Genomic DNA, 22,964 nt, shown 5'->3' with positions numbered 1-22,964 from the left:
TATATGCCCATCCTTATGCCAGTACTGCACTGTCTTGATTACTGTAGTTTTGTAGTACCTTTTGAGATAAGGAAGTGAGAGACCTTTAGCTTTGTTCTTTTTCAAGACTGTTTTGGCTATTCTGGGTTCCATATATTTTTATATGAATTATTGAATCAGCTTGTCAATTTCTGCAAATCAGCCAGCTGGGATTCTAATAGGGATTGTGTTAAATTTGTAAATCAACCTAGAGAGTGTTGCCATCTTTAAAATATTAAGTCTTCTGATGTGTGAACATGACATTTCTTTCCATCTATTTAGGTCCTCTTTAATGTCTTTCAACAATGTTTTGTTCTGTTCAAGTTTAAAATCTTCTCTCTATTCTTTAGACTGGATAATTTCTATTCACTGGTCTTCAAAATCATTAACACTTTTTTTTTTTGCTGTTTCTAACTGTTGTCAAGCTCATTTGGTGAATTTTTCATTTCAGAAATTGTCCTTTTTTATAGTTTTCATTTTTCGGCTGAGATTTTCCCATCTGTTCATTCATTGTGTCCATCATTTCCTTTAAATTCTTGAACATGAGTATAATAGATGTTTTAAAGGCCTTCTACGCTTATCCAAACATTTGTGTCACCTCAAGATTTGTTTCTATTAACTACTTTAGCCACAGTCCTCTGCCTGTTTGAATCAATTGCTCCTAGGAAATTCTATGTTGCTGAGGTGTGTTGAGAAATGTTAGAGCTCTCACAGAGCCTCATCCAATTTTAGGTAGTGCATATACTGGTTAGGGAGTCCTGGTGGCACAGTGGTCAAGAGCTTGGCTGCTAACCAAAAGGTCAGCAGTTCAAATCCACCAGCCGCTCCTTAGAAACCCTATGGCGCGGTTCTACTCTGTCCTATAGGGTTGTTCTGAGTCAGAATTGACTTGGGCTGTAGTGCTTAAGACATGGAATCTAAAGTTACATTGCCTGGGTTTGAATCCTATTTCAATTACTAGCTGTATAACTTACAGCAGGCTACTTCATCTCTCTGTGCTTCCATTTCTTCATCTATAAAATGGAGATTATAATATAATGACTATCTCATAATTGTTGAGATAACTAAATAAGCTAATACATAGAACAGGGTCTGGCACATACTATGTACTCAGTAAATATTCATTTTCACTTTTAGAAAAATGAAATTACCATGCTCCTTCTGCTCTGTGCCTCCACTTCATGAACTTTGCCTGCTGTGTTCACAGGTGCCTCTCACATGTACAGATCATGTATATATCTCTCCCCTTCACTCTCTTCTTCAGATTGTGGGCTCCTTCACAGAACATTGCCTGGCACACAGTAAGTGTTGAGCGTATGTTAGCTATAAGCTAACATTTTTTTTCTCTTTTCCTCCTGTCCCCCAGGCCTGGTAACCTTGGCGCACCCAGCCTTGTAGCCTTGTCCCTGCCTGGTGCAGCAGAATTCCAGCCCAGGGAAGCCAGGTCACCAATCACAAATAGAACATCAGAAGGTTTTTTATCTGTGACGTATTTGAGGAAACTGAGTCCCAGAGAGGGTGGGGGACTTGCCCAAGGTCACAGAGCCTGTGCTAGAATCCAGATGCCCTAGTGCCCAGTGAACTTTGTCTCAGATGTGACAGGCTGCCAGACAACTCCTTCCTGGGCTTTGTAGTGGGACTTTATGACTGACATGTTTATTTCCAAACAGCAGGCTGTGTTATTTGACTTGGAAGGGTTGGGCACGCTGGGTGCTACCAATTGGGTTAGAAGTAAGCTGGCTGACTTAACTGCCCCCACCCACCATGGAGCCAAAGTGAAGCTGGGATGAGCTTTTGAGGGTTGAAACCTCTCAGCAAACACATTCTTGTTGGGGACTTGAGCTAGTGACTTCAGTCATGAGTCAAGAATCCCAGGATGCCTGCCCCAAATACATTCCTTCTGGTGGGTGTGGGGGATGTACCTTAGACCACCCCTGCCCAGTCCTCACCTTTTCTGAGAGACCATGGTCCCCAGTATATCTGCCCCAGCCTCCACCTCAGCTCAAGGACCTACCCCTGTGAGTTAAGGGGCTCTGTCCAGAGGGCCCACAGCCTGGGTCCATCTCCAGGACCTTGGTTCCTCTCCTCTCTGAGTCAGCACACCCAATGCCCCATTGCCTGGGGCGTCTGAGAGGTCTGGGAGTGGGTACCTGCTATCTCTTGATGTGAGGACATTTTTACCACTCCTCCCCCACCTACATCACCTCCAGCATCAATTTCAATCATTAACGTCACTATTCAGTCCTCATCAGGAGAACTGGGAGGAGGAGGGAAGGAGTAATTCCATCTTTAGCTTTTTAGGGCAGAGGTGAGGTCTGAATTCCTTTCGGGGATTCACTAGGATTTTTTTTTTTTAGGGTTGTTAATATAGCATGGGCTTCTTGAAAAAAAAAGGTTATTAAGGGTTATTAACTATCCCCTAATTGTTGTTTTTCAGAAAAGTCTACTCTTACTACATTTTTGTTACAGCTTTTGCGGCACATCACCATGATTGGTTGAATCCCCAGGTTTCTTGTCTTCTCCTGGCAGGAGGCCAAGGCGCAGCAGGCACACTTACACGGGAATCCACCCACTAAATGGCCTTCCTGGGGTGGCAGTAGCGAGCCGTCTCCATTTTTTCAGGGCTGTGCACAGTATTTTTGGATCTGTGTGCAAAAACCCATTCACTAAAATTATGCAGACTGCGCAGGCCTCACAAGACTGAAGATCCTCCCCTCACCGTTCATACGTATGTATGTCACTCCCTATAAAAGGAGCAAACCAGTGCTGGTTCAGGGAGCTGGCAGCCTTAGGTCACAAGACCCTGCTTGTCTTCCAGTTTGCAAACTGTGAATAAATCTTTGTCCTCTTCCAACGGTGTGTCTGGCTCACTTCAATTCACTAGTCTGCTGGACAGGAACCTATTAGTTGACGGCTTCATTCTGAAGCCCCATCCCAGTTACCAGTTGCTGTCGAGTCAACTCCAACTCATGACAACCCCATGTGTTTCAAGGTAGAACTTCATACGGTTTTCAATGGGTGAATTTTTGGTAGTAGGCTGCCAGACCTTTCTTCTGAGGTACCTCTGAGTGGACTCGAACCTTCAAACCTTCAGTTAGCAGTCAAATGTGTTAACCATTTTCACTACCCAGGACTCCCCAAAGCCCTATGGGGACCCTGAAACAGCAGGAGAATGTCTGAGTGCAGAAGTGAATTGTTGGAGGGCAAGGGTAGGGCTTCCAGAAGGTTCTCAAGCCCATCAGAGGCTCAGGACTAGTGCCTCAGAGACAGAGGAGGGACAGAGAGGCATTCTGGAATTGTCAGGACATCCTGAGGTGGCATGGGCAACTATCCCTGGGAAAAGAGGTTTTTATGGGGATTTGGAGTTTGGCGAAGGGTAGAATTTTCTGGAATTTGGATGTGCTGGCGTTGACCTATGTCAAGACCTAGGTTTATAACCCACCAGCTCAGTGTGGCAACCTGGCAGTCTTCTGGCAAGTGAGGGTATTCGAACAACCTCCCACCCCATCTCTGCCCCTGAACCCTGTCACTTTGCTTTAAAATTAGGGCTTAAAATTGCCCCCTAATGGCAGGCAGGGCAATCTGCCAACCCACTCACCCCAAAGGCAGCTGGGATTTTGTAGGCATTGGTTTAGATGGTAATTGAGGACGAGGGCGTGGGCGAGCTCCCCAAGGGGGAGAGCAGGGGCAAGAGGTGAGCAGAGCGGCAAGGACAGCACCCAGGGAACTGGGTGGGAGGGTGGCAGCACAGTGGGTGGGGACAGGGTTTTCTAGGGAGCCAGTGGGGGCCTGCTTTCTCTGGAGTGGACGAGGAAGTGGAAGGGACATTAGAGGGCAAAGGGCAAGGTGCAGAGACATTTTTTACTGTGGAATAGGGCCTCTCAAGGGGGTAGAGGCTGAGATGGAATGGTTGGCTGAGTTTTATGATACAAATAATGGGTAAACCTAGTTGCAAGCTATCCTGGCTTCAGAGCCGACTGTGGTGACCTGGGTTTAAAATGCCAGCTCTGCCACTTGCTGGCTGGGTGACACTGAGCAAGTCTAGAGCTCTCGGGTCTCCTTTGCCTCGTCAACAAAATGAGACCATTAATAAAACCTTGGTGAGGATGCCAGGAGACAGTGCATCTTAGTACTTAGCACACTGTGTGTTTAGTAAAGAAAGGTGTAGAGGACAGATCTTCCTGCCATCCCCGGGGGCCAGAGTCAGCTCCCAAGTGGAGGGCCCAGCGGCAGGAGGAGTTTCTTCTGTGGAATGTCTGCCAAGGATGGCAGCCAACAACCTACCTCTCCATCCTACAGGTCCCTCTCCTGCCTCCTGCCCCTCTTTCTGTATGAGTCATGCAGATGGGCAGTTGATGTAGGTGCCATGTGGGTCAAAGGTTCCTGGGGCCACGCCTCATCAGCAGTCCCAGGGCAGGCTGGGGCGGGCCCCCATCCACGCCCAGTCCCACTGTCTCAACACCCAAAACCTGAGGCACCTGCAGTGGCTGAGTCCCGGACTCACGATGGCTTAGCAGTGTGCAAAGGAGATGCTGAGCCCCATGTGTGCCAACCACAAGAAGGAGGACAGGGAGGACCCCAAGGCAGCCAGACCCTCCTAAGCAGACCATCTGTTGTGAGTTCCCTGGCGGGGGGGGTCTTTGGGCAGGGAATGGGGAATGGGGAGAGAGCTATCAGGGGCCTGACCTTTGAGGTGAGGCAGTCCCTGAAGTATGAAGAGGTGAGGGGTGTGGAGTCCTTGGGCTGGCTAATGGAGAGGCCAGCACAGATTCAGCATTGCAGAAAAAGGTGCCGCTGTTGGGAGCATCATTCTCTGCAGAGGAACTGGCAGGGGTAGCCAGGAGCTGGGGTTAGGAGCAGGCATTGCTTTGTTCCCTGTTGGGGTTTTTAGGATACGGGGAAGTGTTCAGGCAGTCCCTCCATTGAGAACATTCTCCAGCATTCTGGGAGGAAGGTTCTCCTTTTGACCGTCCCCAGAGCAGAGAAGGGTGAGAACAAAAATGAGTGACAGTGGAGTGGTGAATGGTGGTGAGGGGTCTTTGCCAAGCAGCAGCCATGGAAATGTGGCTTGTTTGCTCATCCCAGGGAACAGCTGGCCCTGGGGAGTAGAGAGACTCAAGACCCCAGGAAACCACCTGCTTTGTGGTTCTTGTTTTCATCCCAGTATGGGTTTAAAAAAAAAAAAAGGGTTTAGGAGGCAATAAATTGGTGCATCGGGTGCCTGGCCCCAGGATCCATGAGTCATGCCCAGGAAGGAGGGCAACCACCCCTCACCCAGTCTGGCCAGGGGAGTGATTCACTCTGTGTCTCTGTTGCAGGGCAGTTTGGTGGAGCTGGGGCTCTTGGGGTCGATGTGGCTCTCCTGGGGAATGGTGTGATACTTCCCCTGAGGTTCTCCCTCTCTCCTGGGTGAGTGCGTGGGGTACGGCCGCCCCACAGGCACCATGCCAGAGGCGCTGCTGCTCAGGTCTGCCAGCTCCATCCTGAGGATTGTGTAAGGCACCAGGATCCCACCCTCCTCCCCGACTCGCAGCCCCCATCCTGTTCCCTCAAGGAGAGCACCAGGGTTTGGTACCGCACCTGGATCCCGGACCTGGGTTTGGGGTTTTTTATCCCACTTAGCCCCCCTCCCAGTCTCCCCAAAGAATCTTGCCTCTTCTTCTCGCTCCCTGAAAGACCCGCAAGAATCACCAGTAATAATGATGAGAGCTGACTATATACTAAACACTTTTCATGGGCCATCTGATTCTCACAGTAGCCGTAGGCAATAGGCAGAAAACTGAGGCTCAGAGAAGTCCAGTGACTGCCCAAGTTCACATAGGCAGTAAAGTGAGCCGGGCCCAGGCAGGCAAACTCTGGCAAACCTCAGTACTATGTTGTTTCAAGAAAGTATTAGTTGAACACCTACTGCATACAGAACAGTGGGCTGGCTGCTGAGGGCTGGAGGAGAAGACAGGGCAACAGAAGTAAATAGGAGGCAGGTCTCCGACGTTGAGAGGCTCCCAGGCAAAATGAGGACTCCCCTCGACTGCACATATGTAGAGACAACTTGAGAAGGGTTAGGTCCAATCAATATTTATTGGGCTCCAACTGTGTGCCTCAGAAATACTCATGATCGGAGGACAGAGGTGAATCAGGCACAACCCCTGCTCTCAAGGAGCTTCCCAAGCCATGTGTGACCTTCAAAGCCCAAGCCTGAGTATCTGAGGGCCACGAGGTGAGAGGGTGTTGGAGGGGTAATCCAGGAAGGCTTCCTGAAGGAGAAGTTGAAGAAGGCATGGGAAGCTCTGTCTTTAAACTGATTCCCATCAGCTCCTCTGGCAAGATAGAGTTGTGGAAGGAGGGGTGAAGAAAAGACCAAGCAATCAAAGGCTGGTTAAGAAAAAGGGAGAGTGCAGACCCCCCTAGACTCCTCCCCCTACCCTACCTCATACATATTTGCTCAAACATGCCTGTTGAGTGTTTTCTTTCTCTTCATGCTACTCAGTAGACAGTAAAGATGTTTTCCTGTGAAAGTTAGGCAAGGTGCTTATAGTGTGTGTGTGAGTTGGAGGTGAGAACAGATCCTTGTCCTCATCAAGGTGAAAGGGGGCCACGCTTTTATAGGAGCTTCCTCCTGGGGGTTAGAAAAAGAAACAGGTGCAAGTCAGCCTCTTCTGGAATGTCCCCCACCCTTCTTGTCATTCTATTATGTCAGGTGACTTATGCCTCCGGAATACTGAATTCCAGGAAGAGTCTGATCTTTTAGAGTGACAGGGATAATATGTTAATCACCTTCAACAGGTTCATTATGATCATAGGACAGTAGTAGCACCTCACCTGCCAGGTCGCTTACAGGCCACCCGTCCCCCCCAGAATAGCAGCAAGAATCAGGAGAGGGGCCCAAAATGCTTTGGAGGAGTCAAAACAGAGAATAGTATCTGCTCCCCCTTAGAAAAGACTCAGGTGCTTTTCTTTGAAGGAAATATTACAGGTTCCCTTTTGGAACCCACCTCCTCTGATTTCACCTACAATTCGACCCAGCTTGGTTATCTAGCTTGGTCATCTCACCTCTAAGTCCGCCCCCAAAGGAAACTGCAAGTTGGGAGGAAGTTGAGTTGCTAGAGGCCAGGACACATGCAGACTGGCCAGAAGTGGCTGCTGATAATGCAGGAGAGGCTTCAAAAATTTAAAAAACACAACCGGCAGCAAGAATGACTAAGTGTAAGGACTCAGGCAGCAGCCATGCTGGGCAGAGCCCAGCAGTCTTAGGTCTACAACAGATGGGCTACGTTCCATCTTACACCCCAGGCCGGTACACTCCTTTACCAGCCATAACCCTGAGAGAGCAGGGAAAAGTGACAGAGAGTTTCAGTGTATTCATTTCAGGTGACGGGGAGGTGTGGCATTGCCTTAATCCATTGCTGTTGACTCAATTCCAACTCATAGGAACCCTATAGGACGGAGTAGAACTGCCCTATAGGGTTTCCAAGGCTGTAATCTTTATGGAAACAGACTGCCACATCTTTCTTCCAAGGAGGGACTGGCAGGTTCAAACCACCAACCTTTCAGTTAGCAGCTGAGAGCTTAACCACTGCACCACCAGGGCTCCTTGGCATCCCCCTAAATCTGAAAGGCTCTGGCAAGTAGAAGGATGAGCTTAGCCTATTTGGAAAATTAGATTTCAGCCCAGTTTGACATTCTCTTAATCAGACATGCAACATTTTTCAGGCATTGAACATAGGGAGCTGAATAAGTTCTTCCAGAAGCCATCTACAAGGATAAATGAGGTGATCCTGTCACACTGAGTACTGGCCAATGGCCAGGACCCTCCCTCTCATTGAAAAGAGGAAGGAGAGAGAAGGGGAGCTGGGTGAGCACAGTGTCTGAGAACTATGAGACTTATTCCTGCACTGGGGCACAAGACACCCCAGAAAAGGCCCCTGCAAAGGAGAAGGAGCTTCAGGCAGCATTGTCCTTCCTACGTATGCTTTGCCCTGAGCTTCCTTAGGTGGCTGGCTTTTCATTTAGTCTTTGTTTAGCTGTTTTAAAACCACAACCAGTTTACAGAGATTGTATTAGGTGGGGGAATGCTGTCTGTACCTTTTGATGGTGAGGATTTAAAAACAGGCTTGTTTGTGAGGAAGCAGTTAAGGTTGTGGAAGATTACAGCCCATGACGGCCTTGGCTAATTTGGGGGTGACTGGCAAGCTGATGATTTTAAAGGATGATCAGCTTTAAGCACTGGGTTTGTCCTGTGGTTGGAGCTCCTTCTTTGAGAACACAGGCCAAGATGGAGCTGGACCCAGGGGGACATTGGCCCCCTCCTTTGCAGTGGGGTCTCCCTGATACTCCCAGTGTGGGACGCTGAGCCTTATTGTGTGTGTTCCCTCAGCTGCCTGGTATTGCTTGAGCCCAGAGCTCAGGGATTGTTTATAGTCTTTTTGTCCCCAAATGGAGACAACTTCTACCAGACAACCCAAGCTAGTCATGGCAGTAATCAATGATCCGAAGTCAGAAGGACAAGCTCCATGACCTTCGGAACCCTCTGTTTCCCTCTGCCTGGCACTGTAGGCCTCGCCCCAGAAGCCTGCTTTGTCATCTTTTCAGTCCTTCCGGCAATCTCCAGAGCAGGTCACCATAGCAACAGAAGGACTGCTCCAGCCCTGTGCTCACAACGTTTCCAAGAAAGGGGCCAGCTCAGCCCTGCACTTATCCCCCTTCTCCACATCCCCCTCCTTGCATAACCTCATGGTGTCTTTTGCTTTAAAACCAACCTCAGGTTCTTAAGCAGACTGTCACCGTGTGGGCCTGGGTGTGTTCGCAAACTTAGTTTGGGCCTGCAGCACCAAGAAGGAGTAAGGCCGACTGGGAGAAGCAGGTAACTGGAAACTGGGCAGGTATGGGGCTAGCATGACCCTGACAGAATGGACTCCCTGGAGCCAGGGTCCTGCCCTCAGGGCTGCCACGACCAGCTGCACAGGTTGTGTACTGCACAACTCCAGGGGACTCTGTTTGCATAGTTGATGACTTTGAAATATGTGTAATGCTGTAGCCCTCTTGCTCCTGAGGTATGCACTGATACCCATTTGCTCACCCACTCAGGGGTTGAAGTCTGACCAGTTGAATCCTGAGGAGGAATGGTGCTGAGGAGCAGAGAGGACAAGTTGATAAAACAGCCCAGTAACCCCATTGTCCACAGGCCACCAAGCCTGGGAGGCAAGGGGAATTTGGGCCATGGGTGAAGGCAGATGGCACTGAACCACAGGTTTCCATGGTCCCGCGTTTGTCTCTCCATGAACTGAAGAGACATAGGGAGCACCACCAAGAGGGGGGCACCAACAGGAGGGAAGGGCCTCATTTTGGGGCCTACTTCTGGCTCCTGAGAGCCCTCGGAATGCACTCAGCCCCACCATGAGTTGCTAAGCATGGCTCTTCTCAGTGCCTGAGTTATGGTGGATGTGGGATGGGTATAGGGGGCTCTCATCCCAACCCTGAGAATATGCATTCTATGGGGTAGTTCTAAGAGCCCGCCACTGCCTAAGCCCAACCCCTTCCTTGTCCACACGGGGACACTGAGGCCCAGAGAGAGGCATGAAATTGCCCAGAGTCACACAGTCAATGAGAGCAAAGCAGGACTTGATTTTTCTTACTGAGCCCCAGAGGGGCTCCATGGCCCTGCCTTAGAACCTGCAGCGAGAGGCTGGGGAGGGAGCAGATTAGGGCCTCAACCCAGGGAAACAAGGGACTGTCCCTTACTTAACTCCTGGAACTACTAAGGTCTTGTCTCCTGACCCCAGCTGGGATACTTCTGCAAATGGTCCCGGGAGTCTTCAGGAGGCAGATCTACCAGTGTCACCCCTCGGGGAGTACTGAGATGTCTGCCAGGCCAGAGCCCAGGAGCCCAGGCCAGTCCACCAGGCTCTAACAAGTGCTTACTCTCTCCCCCACCAGCCCCCGGACTGACGGGCAGACGATCTCCAAAGAATCCCTAAGCCATGCTCTTGTTCACTCGTCCCCAGAGAAGGCGAAGGACACCCAGTTGGATTGTCCAGGTGAGCCTGCTGGGAGGCTGCTGGGGTGGGATGGGCAGTACCAGAGAGCTTAGCTGTGCTGGGTATGGTGAAGGGGACTGCTGGCTAGAAACAAGCTGATGAGCCACAGGCCAGGACTGTGGGAAGGGGCAAGTGGAAGCCCACTGATCACCATGCCCCCAGGGACTCCACCAGGCCAGTTTCTTCGTCACTCTCGCCACTACCACCACCACCACCACCGGTGCCATCAGGGCCAGGCATGATAGAAAGTAGGCGGGGGGAGAGTTCTTCTTCAAGAAGGCCGGGGAGGAGAGGAACCAGAGACAGGGAGACAGCTCAGACCTCACCCAGGGCCAGGCTATCGGTACTTGGGAACTTCAGCTGGGGTTACTGGAGGATGGGAGGAAGCCCAGGCAAACAATGTCCTGGGAAATTGGGGCAAATGACAGGCAGGCAGGTGGAGGCTAGTGGCATTTGATTTGGAGGCTTAGAAAGGCATGTACCCTTTAATAATGACATTGACCCTCAGATAATTGCACAGGGTTAGCATTTACCCTGAAGAGTCATCAAAACGCTGATGACAGTAATAATGCAGCTTTTGTCCGTTTTTATTGGCTGTACAACCAATATTGCAGCAACAACAGAAATTGAAAAAAAAAAATGAAACAAAAGGTGCTGGGTGCCCAGGGTCACTGCCTCCTGTATGTGTGCTGTCCTTGGGACCATACGTTGTTGCCATCTTATCTCTGGCCAGTCTCACCTCTGGGGACAGAGAGCTTCCCCCGAGTCACTGGTCTTCCTGGTTGTGAGTTTCTTCGCTGCAGACTCCTCCTCAGAGTAAATGCGCTGTGATCCTCGTGACCACCCCCACTGCCTTGGGCCTTTGGGTGGGAGCTAGTTGGGGGAGATGATGAGTTGGCTGATGGATGGTGAGGTTTGAGGGGTACTGGATGGGTGTTTGTAGAATGTCCTTCAATTTGGGTATGCCTGGTGTTTTTCTCACAGTTAGGCAGGGGTTGTGGGTTTAGGAAGGTCTCTGGGTGATGCAAACGGTTTGTGCTCAACTACTGACCTTAAGGGTTTCATGGTTCCCACCCACCCAGCAGCGCCATGGAAGAAAGGCCTGGCAATCTGCTTCTGTAAAGATTGCAGCCAAGAAAATCCTATGGAGCAGTTCTACTCTGTAACACGTGGGGTTGCCATCAGTGGGAATCGACTTGATGGCAATGGGCATGGTTTGGTTTGGGGGAATAGATGGTAGTGTTTGAGATGGGACTAACTGGGGAGGAAGGAGTGGGAGGAGGCCAGTGCCAGGGGTCTTTGGACTGTACAGAGTGGTGAGGCCAGGGCCAGGGAACAGGAGGAGGAGGCATCTGCCCTTTGCTCTCGTTTTCCTTACTCAGCTTTCTCAGGGTCAGGGGGCGGGGAGAGGAGGGCCCGGTGTGAGGGTGGACACAGTCAGCACCTCTATCCCCTGTCACAAGCATTGTCATGGGCTGGATGGTGAGAGGCAGGGCAAAGGTCACTACGCCCGTTTTCAGTCAGGAAACTGAGGCATAACAAGCCCCTCAGCCAAGGCTCCGGGGGTGCGCTTTCCAGGGGTGAAGCTACTTCTCATGCTCTCCTCAGAGATAAAAGAGAAGGAATTGGGACAAGGAGAGGGCCAGATGGTTTCTGAGGGGAAGGATTTGAAAGGCACCAGAGATGGACCAGGCAGCCTCCACTTGCTGTATGACCACAGGCCACCCCACCAGCTCTCTCGGGCTGTTCTCTCAGATTTTATAACCCTTCTCTGCTGTGCTCAAAGAGATGTCTGAACCAGAAGGCTCGCACACAGTGATGCCCTGGAGTGGGGAAGCTCTGAGCACTGCGATGGCATTGTCAGTTCTTGAGATTCGAGCGGCAGGAAGGGAGTGAATGTGGGAGAAGCTCTGTGTCCCCCACCAAGCCCCAGAAAAGCCTCTGGTGTTTGCAGGAAGGAACAAGTCATCCCCAACCCTATGGGCTTCAGTTGTGTAACATGCTTGGCTGTCGTCTCACAGCCTTGAGGCAGTGAGCACGCAGAATGGGCAGGTTTTAAATAGATCAGGGAGGAGCCCCTGGGTCACACAAAAGGTTAATGCGCTTGGGTGCTAAATGAAAGGTTGGAGGTTTGAGTCCACCCAGAGGTGCCTCAGAAGAAAGGCTTGATGATCTACTTCCAAAAAATCATCCATTAAGAACTCTGTGGAGCACAGTTCTACTCTGACATGCGTGGGGTCATCGTGAGTCAGAGTTGACTTGAAGGCAGCTGGTCAGGTCAGGTCAGGTTAGGTTAGGTTAGGTCAGGTTGGGTTAAACAAGTGGGGTGGGGAACTGCAGAAAGGGTCCCAGCAGATGGGCTGCAGCAGGGGCATCTAAGCGCCCCACAGCTTCTGGGCACTGGATTTAATGAAGGGGCGGAGAATTGGTAGGCGACTGAGGGGGAGGTGGCAAGGCCACCACTCTCTTATTTATCAGGACTTTGGGAAGCTGGGTAGGGACAGCCAGGCTGGCTGTGAGCTGGAACCAGGTAGGGTAGGGTGGGACTCCCTCCTTCCATCCATACCATGTATGGCGCATGGCTGCTGGGGGTGCTGAGATGGAAGCGCCTCCTTTCCTGCCCTCAAAGAGCACCAGTCTGGGGCAGACAGGCCCTGGGTGAAGGACACAGAGAGTCAGACCAGGGAAGGAAGGCCCACTACCTGGGGACCAGGGACCTTCCTGGGTGATGAGGACCTCAGTTGGCCTCAGAACCTTAAGTCGCCCCTGTGCCTGGATCCAGCGGTCTGCCCTTGTTGATAAGGAGGGCAGGACAGTCTGGGAGGGGCTAAAGGAGCCACCTGGTACTACTGCTGTCAGCAGGCACCCCTCAAGGGGCCCCAGGCACCGCCCAGAGCTTTGCCGGGCAGGCCTCATGAGGACCCACAGGCCTTGCGTGGGCTGTGCTCTGCCCAGCTCCCTCTCAAGCAGCCCCCGGTGTCCCTGGAGGTGGATGGAGCTGCTGTGAAATCCAGGTTCAGCATGAGATTGAGTGCCCACTGTATGCCAGGCCTCAAGATGGGGCTTGGGACCCTTTAGCTCTTTGACTCCCTAGCAGCCCCAGAAGCCGTGGCGTTAGACTCCGTACCAGAGAGGAGACTGGGGCGGCCACCTGTTGAGAGTGGCCTCAAAGCTGCTCCTTCACAAAGCACTTTTCATAATATTAAGAGAAGTTAGCTATCCATGTCAAAGACTCTTGGGGTGAAGGGGTTGTAGGATTATGCGAGGGATTAGAGCACCCTCTCCCCACCCAGCTGCCCCCCCTTAAGAAGAAGAAGAAAATCTTATTGAACTTAGCACGTGCTAGGCTCTGTGCTAAGGGCTGCTATTTTATATTGACAGCAGCCTTGTGGGGTACATCCTTCTATCTTTCCCATTGGTTAGAGGATACCAGCCACACTGCCCCTTTGGGACCTAGACAGCATCGTGTACAACGTGGTCCCCTCCAAGTCTGGCCCTGAGGCCTGGCCAGCCCCTGCCTCGCCCCCACCTAACTGCTGAGCAGGTGGCACCTCTGGGAGCTCTTGAAATTTTGCCTCCTGGGATCAGGGTTTACCCTGGAACCCTCAGAGGCGCTGGGGCTCCTTCTTGAGTTCCCAGAAGTTTGTGGGTCCCCAAGCACTGGTCTTTGGGCTAGGCACTGAGCTGCCCACAAGCCTGTGCTCCCAGGCACAGCCCCTCCCGCCCAAGTCAGGCCACAGAGCTGCAGTTCTGACCTCCACACAAAGGCAGCCTTATCCCCAGCCTGGAGACACATTTCTTTCTCGACATTTCTAGGTTGAACATGAACCCCAGCTGGAGAAGGGCAGCTTCGAGGCTGCAAAGAAGGGTAGGAGATCCAAGGAGAGCACCCCTGGGGATGGAGCTAGTGGGGGTGCTGGCCAGGGCCTGTTCCCCACCCCCACTCTTCCAAGGACATGCCCACACCCACTGGGCAGCTCTCAGCTACAAGCTGGGAGGCTGGGTGCTTGGCCCAGCTTGGCCTCCAGCATGGTGAGGTCAACCGATTTACTGGGTGTCCTCTGTGCCTCACTTCCCACCATTCCCAAACGTTCCAGTGGCATGAACAGTGTACCAGGCTGGAACTGTGAGCTGGGGAGCCAGAAAAGAGACTGATATGACCCCTGTCCTCAGGCAGGGAGCTCACAGCCTGAGGCTGGAGAGAAGGAAGAGGCCTGAGGGACACTGGGAAGCAAAGGACCCTGCTGCCACTTCAGCCCCCAGAGGGGAGTGGGTTTGGAGAAAGGTCAGAAAAAGCGAGGGGTCAGAGGAAATTAGTGTAGGTGGTTCAGAATGACCTCAATTCCTCATCTGTGAAATGGGTACAGGTATAATACAAGCCCTTTGGCAGAGAACAGTGGAGCTCTGTAATCCTTGGAGAAACATTTTACTTGTCAAAATATTCGGTCCTGCCAAGTCACAAGTGTGTATGAGGCCGATCTCTGTCCCCAAGGTGCTGGCCACATGTGTGTACAAGACTGGGGCTGGGTCCCAGGGGTGCTCCTGAAGCACTGCAGGCAGAGAGAAGCAGATCTCAGCAGGGCTGAGAAGTCTCAGGGGCTTCCTGGAGGAAAGTTACCCCCACAGGGCTGGGTGCCTAACTGGAAGCCCAGCGACCTAGGTGCCCCCCGCCTCTGTATGGGCATTGCTATCAACGGGGCCTTCAGACATTGCTTGAGTGTTCTCTACCTGGATATGACCGGTCGCCAAGGCGCTGGCTATGAGGGGCAGGTCTGGGGCAGCTCTGCCTTAGTGGCTCCAGGCTAGGATGCTAGATCTCACTTTCTCTAGCAGGTGGACCTCTCCAGGGTCACCTGTGTCTCCTGGGCACTCCCACCACAGGCCTGGGGAAAGCCCATTGCCAGCCCTGCCACCTCCACTCATCCAGGCCTAGACAAGTGGAATCCTGGGGGGCAGGGGAAAAAGACCAAAACAATGGCCGGGGAGGGGCTCACAGGGACCATCTTGTCCATCCCAATTGTAACTGAGATAGGAAAACTGAGACTCTCCTGCAGTGGCCAGAGCTCAGGGCTCCTGGCCCTCAGGTGAGAAGGCTGGGGAGGGGCCAGCAGCTACAGGGCCTCTCCTCCAGACTCGTCCCTGTCTGCCAGGAGGCCTCAGACACAGTAGGGATAAAACCACTGGTGTTCTGGCAGGTACATTCTGTACCACTCTGCCAAGCTCCTCATAGACTGTTCTGTCTCAAGCCTTGTGCTTGTCTCCTGTCATGTCCTGAGGCCGCTGTGACCCTTTCCTCTGATGTATCCCCAAGTGGCTGGCATGGAGCTGACCAGGCCCAGAGACCCTCAGCAAAGAGTCCCTGTGTAGAGATGGGATCCCTCCCGGGCCTGGTCCCAGACTGACCCCTGGGGGAAGGGGCTGTGGGATCTGGGTGCCCAGAGGGAGTGTTCTTGGAGAGAGATCTGTCTCAGGCCTGAAAACCACCTTTCCCTCAGGACCAGGTTATCTCTCCATCTGAACAATAAGCTCCATTCCTATGGCCTGTTCCCACAGACTACAGAAAACACCACGGGCCTCCCACTCTGTTCTCGGGATTTTCTCCTTCCCAGCTAATTGAGAGTGACTTCCTCTGCTGTTCAGACCCCTTTATCCCAGAGCTCCAGAACACGGCTCCCACCCTGCCCAGCAGCCCCCAGCATAATGGATGGATTGATAAGACACAGACCAAGGTCAGGCCAAAAGTAGCAGCAACATGAGGGGGAGGAGGAGAGGGGCAAAACAGGCAACGGGAAGTGCAAGCTAGGTCTTGGGAAAGCCCGCCTACGGCACTCAGCTGACATGGTGTAGATGGTGTGGAGGCAGCTTCATCCGGAGAGAACTTTAATCACTTTATCAGCATCGACAGGCCAAAGCTGATGGCTGTGAGGCAGAGGTCAGACATCCCTCCTCTCTCCAAACTTTTTACCAATTCTAACACCAGCCGTTCCTCCCATGGCATTCTCTACCTCTCTGATGGGTTTGATAATTTATTGCAATGGCCACACAGAGCTCACAGACCATACTCATTATTATGGGGTTTATTAGGGAAGTAACAGGTTACAATTCAGGGTCAGGATACAGTTCTTCAATCAGGACAGCCTCTTCTCAGCAGTGCCCACAGGAAGGCCTCCCTTTGGCCTTCAGCCCTTTGTTCCCTCGGCCCGGCCTCTGCCCTGCTTTGGCAAGTGTTACAAAGTTCTTTAGCTCAGCCAATAAGTGCCTGGAGACAACCCACTGCCCCAAGGTGACTCCTGCCTGAAGAAGCTCAGCTCTTTCCCCACAGGTCAGCACATCCACTGTAACCACCTTATTCTGTGGGCTGGGAAGCTCACTGCGTCATCTTGTGCCAGTCTCCTGGTTCTGCTGCTACCATGTCTCTGCTGCCACTTCTCGCCATCTTGTATAGTCTCCTGTGCCATAGCTCCCTCTCTCTCTGTCTCATGGGTCTAGGAGATTCTCAGCAAAGGGACCCCAGGTTTAAACGATGTGCTCTGCTCTTGTCTCTTCTTGGTAGTAGTGAGGTTCCTACCCATCCGCCTCTGGGATGGCTCATTTTTAGCCTAGAGGGATAGCAAAACTAACCTATCCCCTCATTAGGGCCCCATACACTATATTTGCGTTGTCTTGCCCCCACAAGTGTGCCATTATTAGTTATTTGCATTATTAGGAAGCCACCCAATCCCCGTGGTGGGCCACAAGTACCTCATTTGCTAGTCTCACTCGGTCATTTGGCAGGAGTTACAAGATGGTGAGAGAAAGGCCATATAAAACAATCCATCACAGCACACAGGATCATCGTCCTGGTGGGCAGCTTGGCAGTGTTTGAGTGGGATTGTTGGCTGTTGGCTGCATTGCAAGCTTAAGCATTGGTTGCCTTTTGGGGCCTTGGGGGCCTGGCTGAGTGATCGAGACCATGATTGGGTCCTGGCCATGTTCTTGCTGTTATTGCCGCAGCGATTTTGGGCACAGGAAGGAGTTGATGGTTATGCCCTTGTGGGGCTTCCATGAGGGTCTGGGGAAGAGACAGCTTTAAGGGGCTGGTAGCTTATCCTGATTTCTTAAGTCTCTCCTGTCATCCGAAGGAGCCCTGGTGGTGCAGTGGTTACGTGCTAGGCAGCTAACCGAAAGATCTGCAGTTCAAACCCACCAGCAGCTCCTTGGGAGAAAAGATTTGGTGACCTGTTCCCATAAAGATTACAGCCTAAGAAAAACTCTGTCACATGGGGTCACTATGTAGCAGAATCCACTCAAAGTCACCTAACAACAACTTCTATCCCTCAAGAAACTAACACCAGAGAGGCAGACCAAGAGGTGACCACAGCAGACCTGGGCCCATTCACAATTCCTCCGTCCTGCTTGGTTCTGAGCAGTCTGTGTGGCAGAGGTCCAGGGACTCGGGCACTGTTATCTTCCCCCCAACACCATCCCCTTCAAAATAGACAACAGACCCCCAAACCTACACCCCATTTCCTGACCAGCCCCCATCCCCCCTCCCCAGCCACTGGGTGCAAGGCAGCTGCCGGGACTGGCCAAAGTCTTGTCCCAACTCAGCCCCTAATCTGCTGGGACCTTGGCCATTCCTGCCGCCACTGGTACTCAGTTTCTTCATCTGTAAAGGGACCATCTACCTCTGAAATACTACGTGTGAGAATTTCCCGCCCCTGCTTTTTTTTTTTTTTTTTTGCATTTCAAGGATGCCCCATGTGGCTGAGGTCGAAGCTGACATTCCTGCTGGGGCTGGAGGTGTTATGTGCGTGCTTATTCTTCTGACAGGCATTTATTGCAAGTCTACTGTCTGCACCGGAGGAAGCTCTGCATCTACTCAAAAAGGATAGAAAGAAATTTCTTGAGCCCCCGCAATGGGCTAAGCCTTTTAATCATAACAATACAGTGACACGTATCTTTTCTGATGTGTCTATACGTTTTACATGAACTTTTATTTCCACCTTTTTTTCACTCAGTGTTATATGTGAACATAACCTCATGTCATTAAATACATTTTAATATCTTTTTTTTTTTCATTTTTATTTTGGTGAATACAAGAACAAAGCATTTTCTGTTTCCATCATTCTGACATAACAATTCAGTTGACATTATGTCCCCATATTGTGAAACCATCACCACTATCCATTCCCAGATTTGTTCATCATCCTTAACAGGAGCTCTTGAGCAATACCTCCCCATTTCCTCCTCTCACCTGCCCCAGGTGGTGGTGTTGTTGCTAGTTGCCGTGAGCTGACTGCAACACATGGCAACCCAGTGTGTTACAAGAATAGAACACCTCCATAGGGTTTTCAAGGCTGTGAGCTTTCAGGAGCAGATCGCCAGGACTGTCTTCCAAGGTGCCTCTGGATGGGTTTGAACCTCCAAACTTTTGGCTAGTGAAAAAAACCAAATCTATTGCCGTCGAGGCAATTCCAACTCATAGTGACCCTACAGGACAGAGTAAAACTGCCCTCATAGGGTTTCCAAGGAGCACCTAGTGGATTCGAACTGGCAACCTTTGGTTAACAGCCGTAGCTCTTCACCACTATGCCACCAGGGTTTCCTTTGGCTAGTAACGAGTGCTTAATCATGTGTACCACCTTAGTAACTACCAGCGAACTTTGGTCTCTATGCATTTGCCTATTAAGTAGGTTATTTTAATGGCTGCGTTGGAATCCATGACATGGCTTTATTATAATGAATTTAACCAGGCCCCTATTAGACATTTGGGTTGTTTCCAATGACTTTGCTAATAGAAACAGAGCAGCAAAGAAAATGTCTCTAATTGTTGTCCTTGGGTAACTTCCTAAAAGTATGTGATTACTGGGTCAAAGGATCAGTCCTTTTTAAGCCCCTTGATATATATTGCCATATTCCCCCAGGAAATTGGTACCAATTCATGCACTCACACCGCACAGCATCCTTGCCAACCTGGGATATTGTCTTCTTGTCTGGTTACATCTTTGCTGCATCAGGTTCTTTCATTTGAGAAGAAGCCCAGGTAGTAACCAGGTTGGGAGGTGAGTTCAGATGGCTCCAAGAGATGGCGGTTACCGTGAGGACAAGCAGGGAAGAAAAGAAAGTGGTCAGTGAGGAAGGGGAAGAAATTAATAGGCCTCGTGGTTCCCTACTCTGGTGACACCACCATTACTCAAACTCAGCTCCTCTTTCTCCTGCTGCTACCACTGCTGCTCTCCACTCATCTCACTTGTCCACCCTCATCTCTGCAAGTCACTTCCAAACTCAAGAGAGGCTATGATTATATCAGTCGCCACCCACAGAAGTGTTCTTTCTAGGCAGCGTTCCTAGGCAGGCAACATCCTGAGCCTCCGGGCAGGGCATGGGGCACTGGTTCCATTAGTGTGGTTACCAAAGCTCAGCACCTTGGGGCCAAGGGTCCCTTCCAACTGCTCTGCTCAGGCACTTGACGCACCTTCATTGTTGTTGTTGTTAGTTGCTGTCCCTTTGGGTCCGACTCATACTGACCTCATGTATAAAAGAAGGAAACGTTGCCTGGGTCCTGCACCATCTCTATAATCTTTGATGTATTTGAGCTCATTGTTGTGGCTATGGTGTCACTCTATCTCATTGAGGATTTCCCTCATTTTGCTGACCCTTTACTTTAGCAAACTTGATGTTCTTTTCTAGAGATTGGTCTTTCCTGATGACCTGAAGTTTTGCCATCCTTGTTTCTAAGGAGCCTTCTTGTAGTTCTTCCAAGACTGATTTGTTTGTTCTGGCAATCCACAGTATATTCAATATTCTTCGCCAACACCACAATGTATGTTGTGGTGTATTGTGGTGTCAGCGCACTTCTCTGATAGCTAAAGGCTCCCAGCCCAGGCCTTCAAGCCTCGTGTTCAGAGCTCTTTCACCTTCTCTGACAGACATGGGGGTTGAATGCATGCACATGAGACGAGAGGGGTCACCCAGACCAGGTGGTTATCCTGTCTTCCCTTCTCTCAACTGCTCAAGCCCAAGGGTGGGCTTGGACACTGGCACCAGAGGCTGAGGCCACTGAGCTGTGGTGGGCCCAGGACACTGAGCAGGGCAGGGCCGCACTGGGACTACCTGGGGCTGGCTCTCAGGCATGCAGAATGGGGTACAGTCTGGCAGGCCCCATTTGGGCAGGCACCTACAGTGTGGGCCTGTCTCTCTCCACACTTGAGTGACATCACCAGGCCATCCTAGGGTACAGAAGGTGAGGCAGAGATGAAGGCTGGGTCCCCTAGACACACAGAGCCCTGGTCCAGCCATCCTGGGATTGGGATTGGAAGGGAGGCTAACTCGTTCTGCCCCAAAGGCCCGCTGATCTCTGCTCTGAGCAAGACTGCTGCTGGAGCTTAGGACCCAGAGAAGGTCAGATTGCTGCAGGAGCTTCCCAGCCTGGTGGGAGAGGCAGACCTCACCCTGACTAAACCCTGGGTTAATCTTTAGTGATGACAGGTGCTTGGGCCTTGAAGTGCAGTTAGCGTGTGGCCATGGATTAGAGGGAAGGGCATTCTAGACAGAATGACAGGAGGGGCAAAAGTTCAGGGGTGGAGAACGAAGGAAGGCTGGGAGCCGGTCAGGCTGGCTGTAAGGACCAGTATGTGCTGAGTTGGGAAAGGTGGGTAAGCTCCTTTGGGAAGGCCTGCCTTAGAGGTCTCAGAGCAGACCGCATCCTGTGATCAGTGGGAGCCATGGGAGGCTTTTGAGCAGGTCAGACCTGGGCTTAGAAAGGTTTCTCTGGGGGCCTCAGGAACAGGGAACAGCCGGGGGTCAGAAGTCAGAACTGCCCAAGATCACCCAGCCTGAGCCCCAGGACCAGATGGGCCGCACTGGTGGCCCTTTCCCAGAGGAGATGAGGGTGCTTGGGGTCTGCCTTAAACCCCACCAGGAGAGGCAGCATGCCCAATTGGGATGGCGTAAGTTTGAGTCAGACCCTGTGGGTTTGAATCCCAGCCGTGCCACCTGCCAGGAGTTACTTAACCTCTCTGAGTCTCATGTTGTAAAATGAGGTAATACACCAGCCTCAGGAGGCAGTGGGCATAAAAAGAGATGGCACACAAGCCTACCTGGCACATGGCAGGAACTCTGTAAACAGAAGCTGTGAAACCATTTAAATTTCTTCACGGGGAGGAGAATGATCAGGGACTCCTGTGGCGAGGGAGAGGATCAGGGAAGAGGGAGAGAGTAAGCGAAGAGGATCCCGGGCCCCTTCCCCACTTTCTGGCTGTTCTAGGGGCAGGAACAGGCCTCTGTGGTCCTGCTGGCTCAGCTGAGCCTATGGAGTAAATGCAGAGAGGAAAGGCCAGGCCAGAACAGAACCAAACCCACTGACCAGCAAGCCTTGTCACCCTTCTCAAGGGGTGTGGGATCCTCCAGGGCCCAGGGCTCTCATCCCCATCATGAAACTGGTGAGCTATGAGGAGACTGAACTCTCAGACCAGTCAACCTTCCTTCTTTTTCTCATGACTTCTTTCTTCCTCCCAAGAAGGATTTGAGATGATTTAACACACTTATAATTATTTAAACTATTAACACAGAGAAAAGAACTATGTGATTAATGGCAGAGGAAAAATCAGATGAAGAAATTCTGTCCACTATGTCCATCAAAATTTAAAGCGCCTTTTTCTTTTGCTCCAGCAAGCTTAAGTCTAGAAACCTATTCTTTGGAAAGCCTAGAGCAAGGGCTGAAAGCTGGGAATCGTCTGAGAATGCTGAGTAAGTTCTAACCCAGCCAACAGTGGAGTCCTGTGCAACCCCACACACACGGAGACACACAGTGAGGGAAACACAGTAATATCACAGAAGTTCAAAAATGAATGATTTGGCTAATGGCTATGTTTTATTTGATTCACATAGTTTTTTAATTTGAGCCAACATTTAAAAATCAGGTGATTACTCTTTCAAGAGTTATCTATATAGGGTGCAAAGGAGCCCTGGTAGTGCAGTGTTAAAGCGCCTGGCTGCTAAACCTAAATGTCAGCAGTTCAAACTCACCAGTTCTCCACAGGGGAAAGATGTGGCAGTCTGGTTCCATAAAGATTTAAACCCTTGGAAACCCTGTGGGGCATTGTACTTTGCCCTACAGGGTTGCTACGAGCTGGACTCCACAGCAGTAGGTTTGGTTCGTTTGGTTTATATGGGATCAAACTGACAACAGCAACTCAAAAGGTCAGATAGGAAACTTAGGGAGCAGTGAGTTTATGTTAATGGGGGAGGAACAACTCAGAAAAGACAGTGAGAATGGTTACACAACTCAAAGAATGTAACCAACGTCACTGAATTGTACATGTAGAAATTGTTGAATTACTGTATGGCCTGCTGTGTACATTCTTAACAACAACAACAAAAATAAAATAAATTATATATTTTGTAAAAAATCAGGTGATTACACATAAACACCCAGATTTCCAGCAACTCTGGGCCTCCATTCCTTCTGGCACCAAACCCTAGAGCTGAGACACAGCGTTCCCTTTTGATGTGAGCTCTCCCGTGTCCACAGTCCTCATCACTCCCTGTTGCCTCCCTGACATCGAGGCTGGGGTTGGTACAGTTATCATTGCACTTGTAACGAAGTGCAATTTCTCAGAATAGAGAAATATTGCATTGTTCTTTAACAAAAGCAGAAAAATGAAAGGTGGACTAAGAGGGCCACGTGTCAAAGGAAAATGAGGGCGCCTATTTCTCTGTGGAAGTGAAGAACGAGCAAATCCTGGTGCATTTCATTCATTATTTATTATTATAAACTATCTATTATGATGCTGGTGGCACAGTGGTTAAGAGCTCAGGCTGCTAACCAAAAGGTCAGCGGTTCAAATTCACCAGCTGCTCCTTGGAAACTCTATGGGGCAGTTCTCTACCCTGTCCTATAGGGTCGCTATTAGTCGGAATAAACTCCAC

General features: G+C 50.8%; 1 protein-coding gene across 2 annotated transcripts in view; it reads left to right on the top strand.

The window, feature by feature from the left end:
- Positions 1 to 22,964, top strand: part of ACSBG1 (acyl-CoA synthetase bubblegum family member 1) — a 64,855-nt gene that overhangs the window by 14,654 nt on the left and 27,237 nt on the right. For both annotated transcript variants that reach the window (XM_003413745.3, XM_023552962.2), the window contains exon 2: positions 9,952 to 10,052. In XM_003413745.3, coding sequence (XP_003413793.1) covers positions 9,952 to 10,052 — 101 coding nt within the window. The remainder of the gene's footprint in view (positions 1 to 9,951; positions 10,053 to 22,964) is intronic.

Source organism: Loxodonta africana, chromosome 13, assembly GCF_030014295.1.
Source record: "Loxodonta africana isolate mLoxAfr1 chromosome 13, mLoxAfr1.hap2, whole genome shotgun sequence".
Lineage (NCBI taxonomy): Eukaryota > Metazoa > Chordata > Mammalia > Proboscidea > Elephantidae > Loxodonta > Loxodonta africana.
Note: the sequence above shows the minus strand (reverse complement) of the source record. Positions and strands in the feature narration are given on the sequence as shown.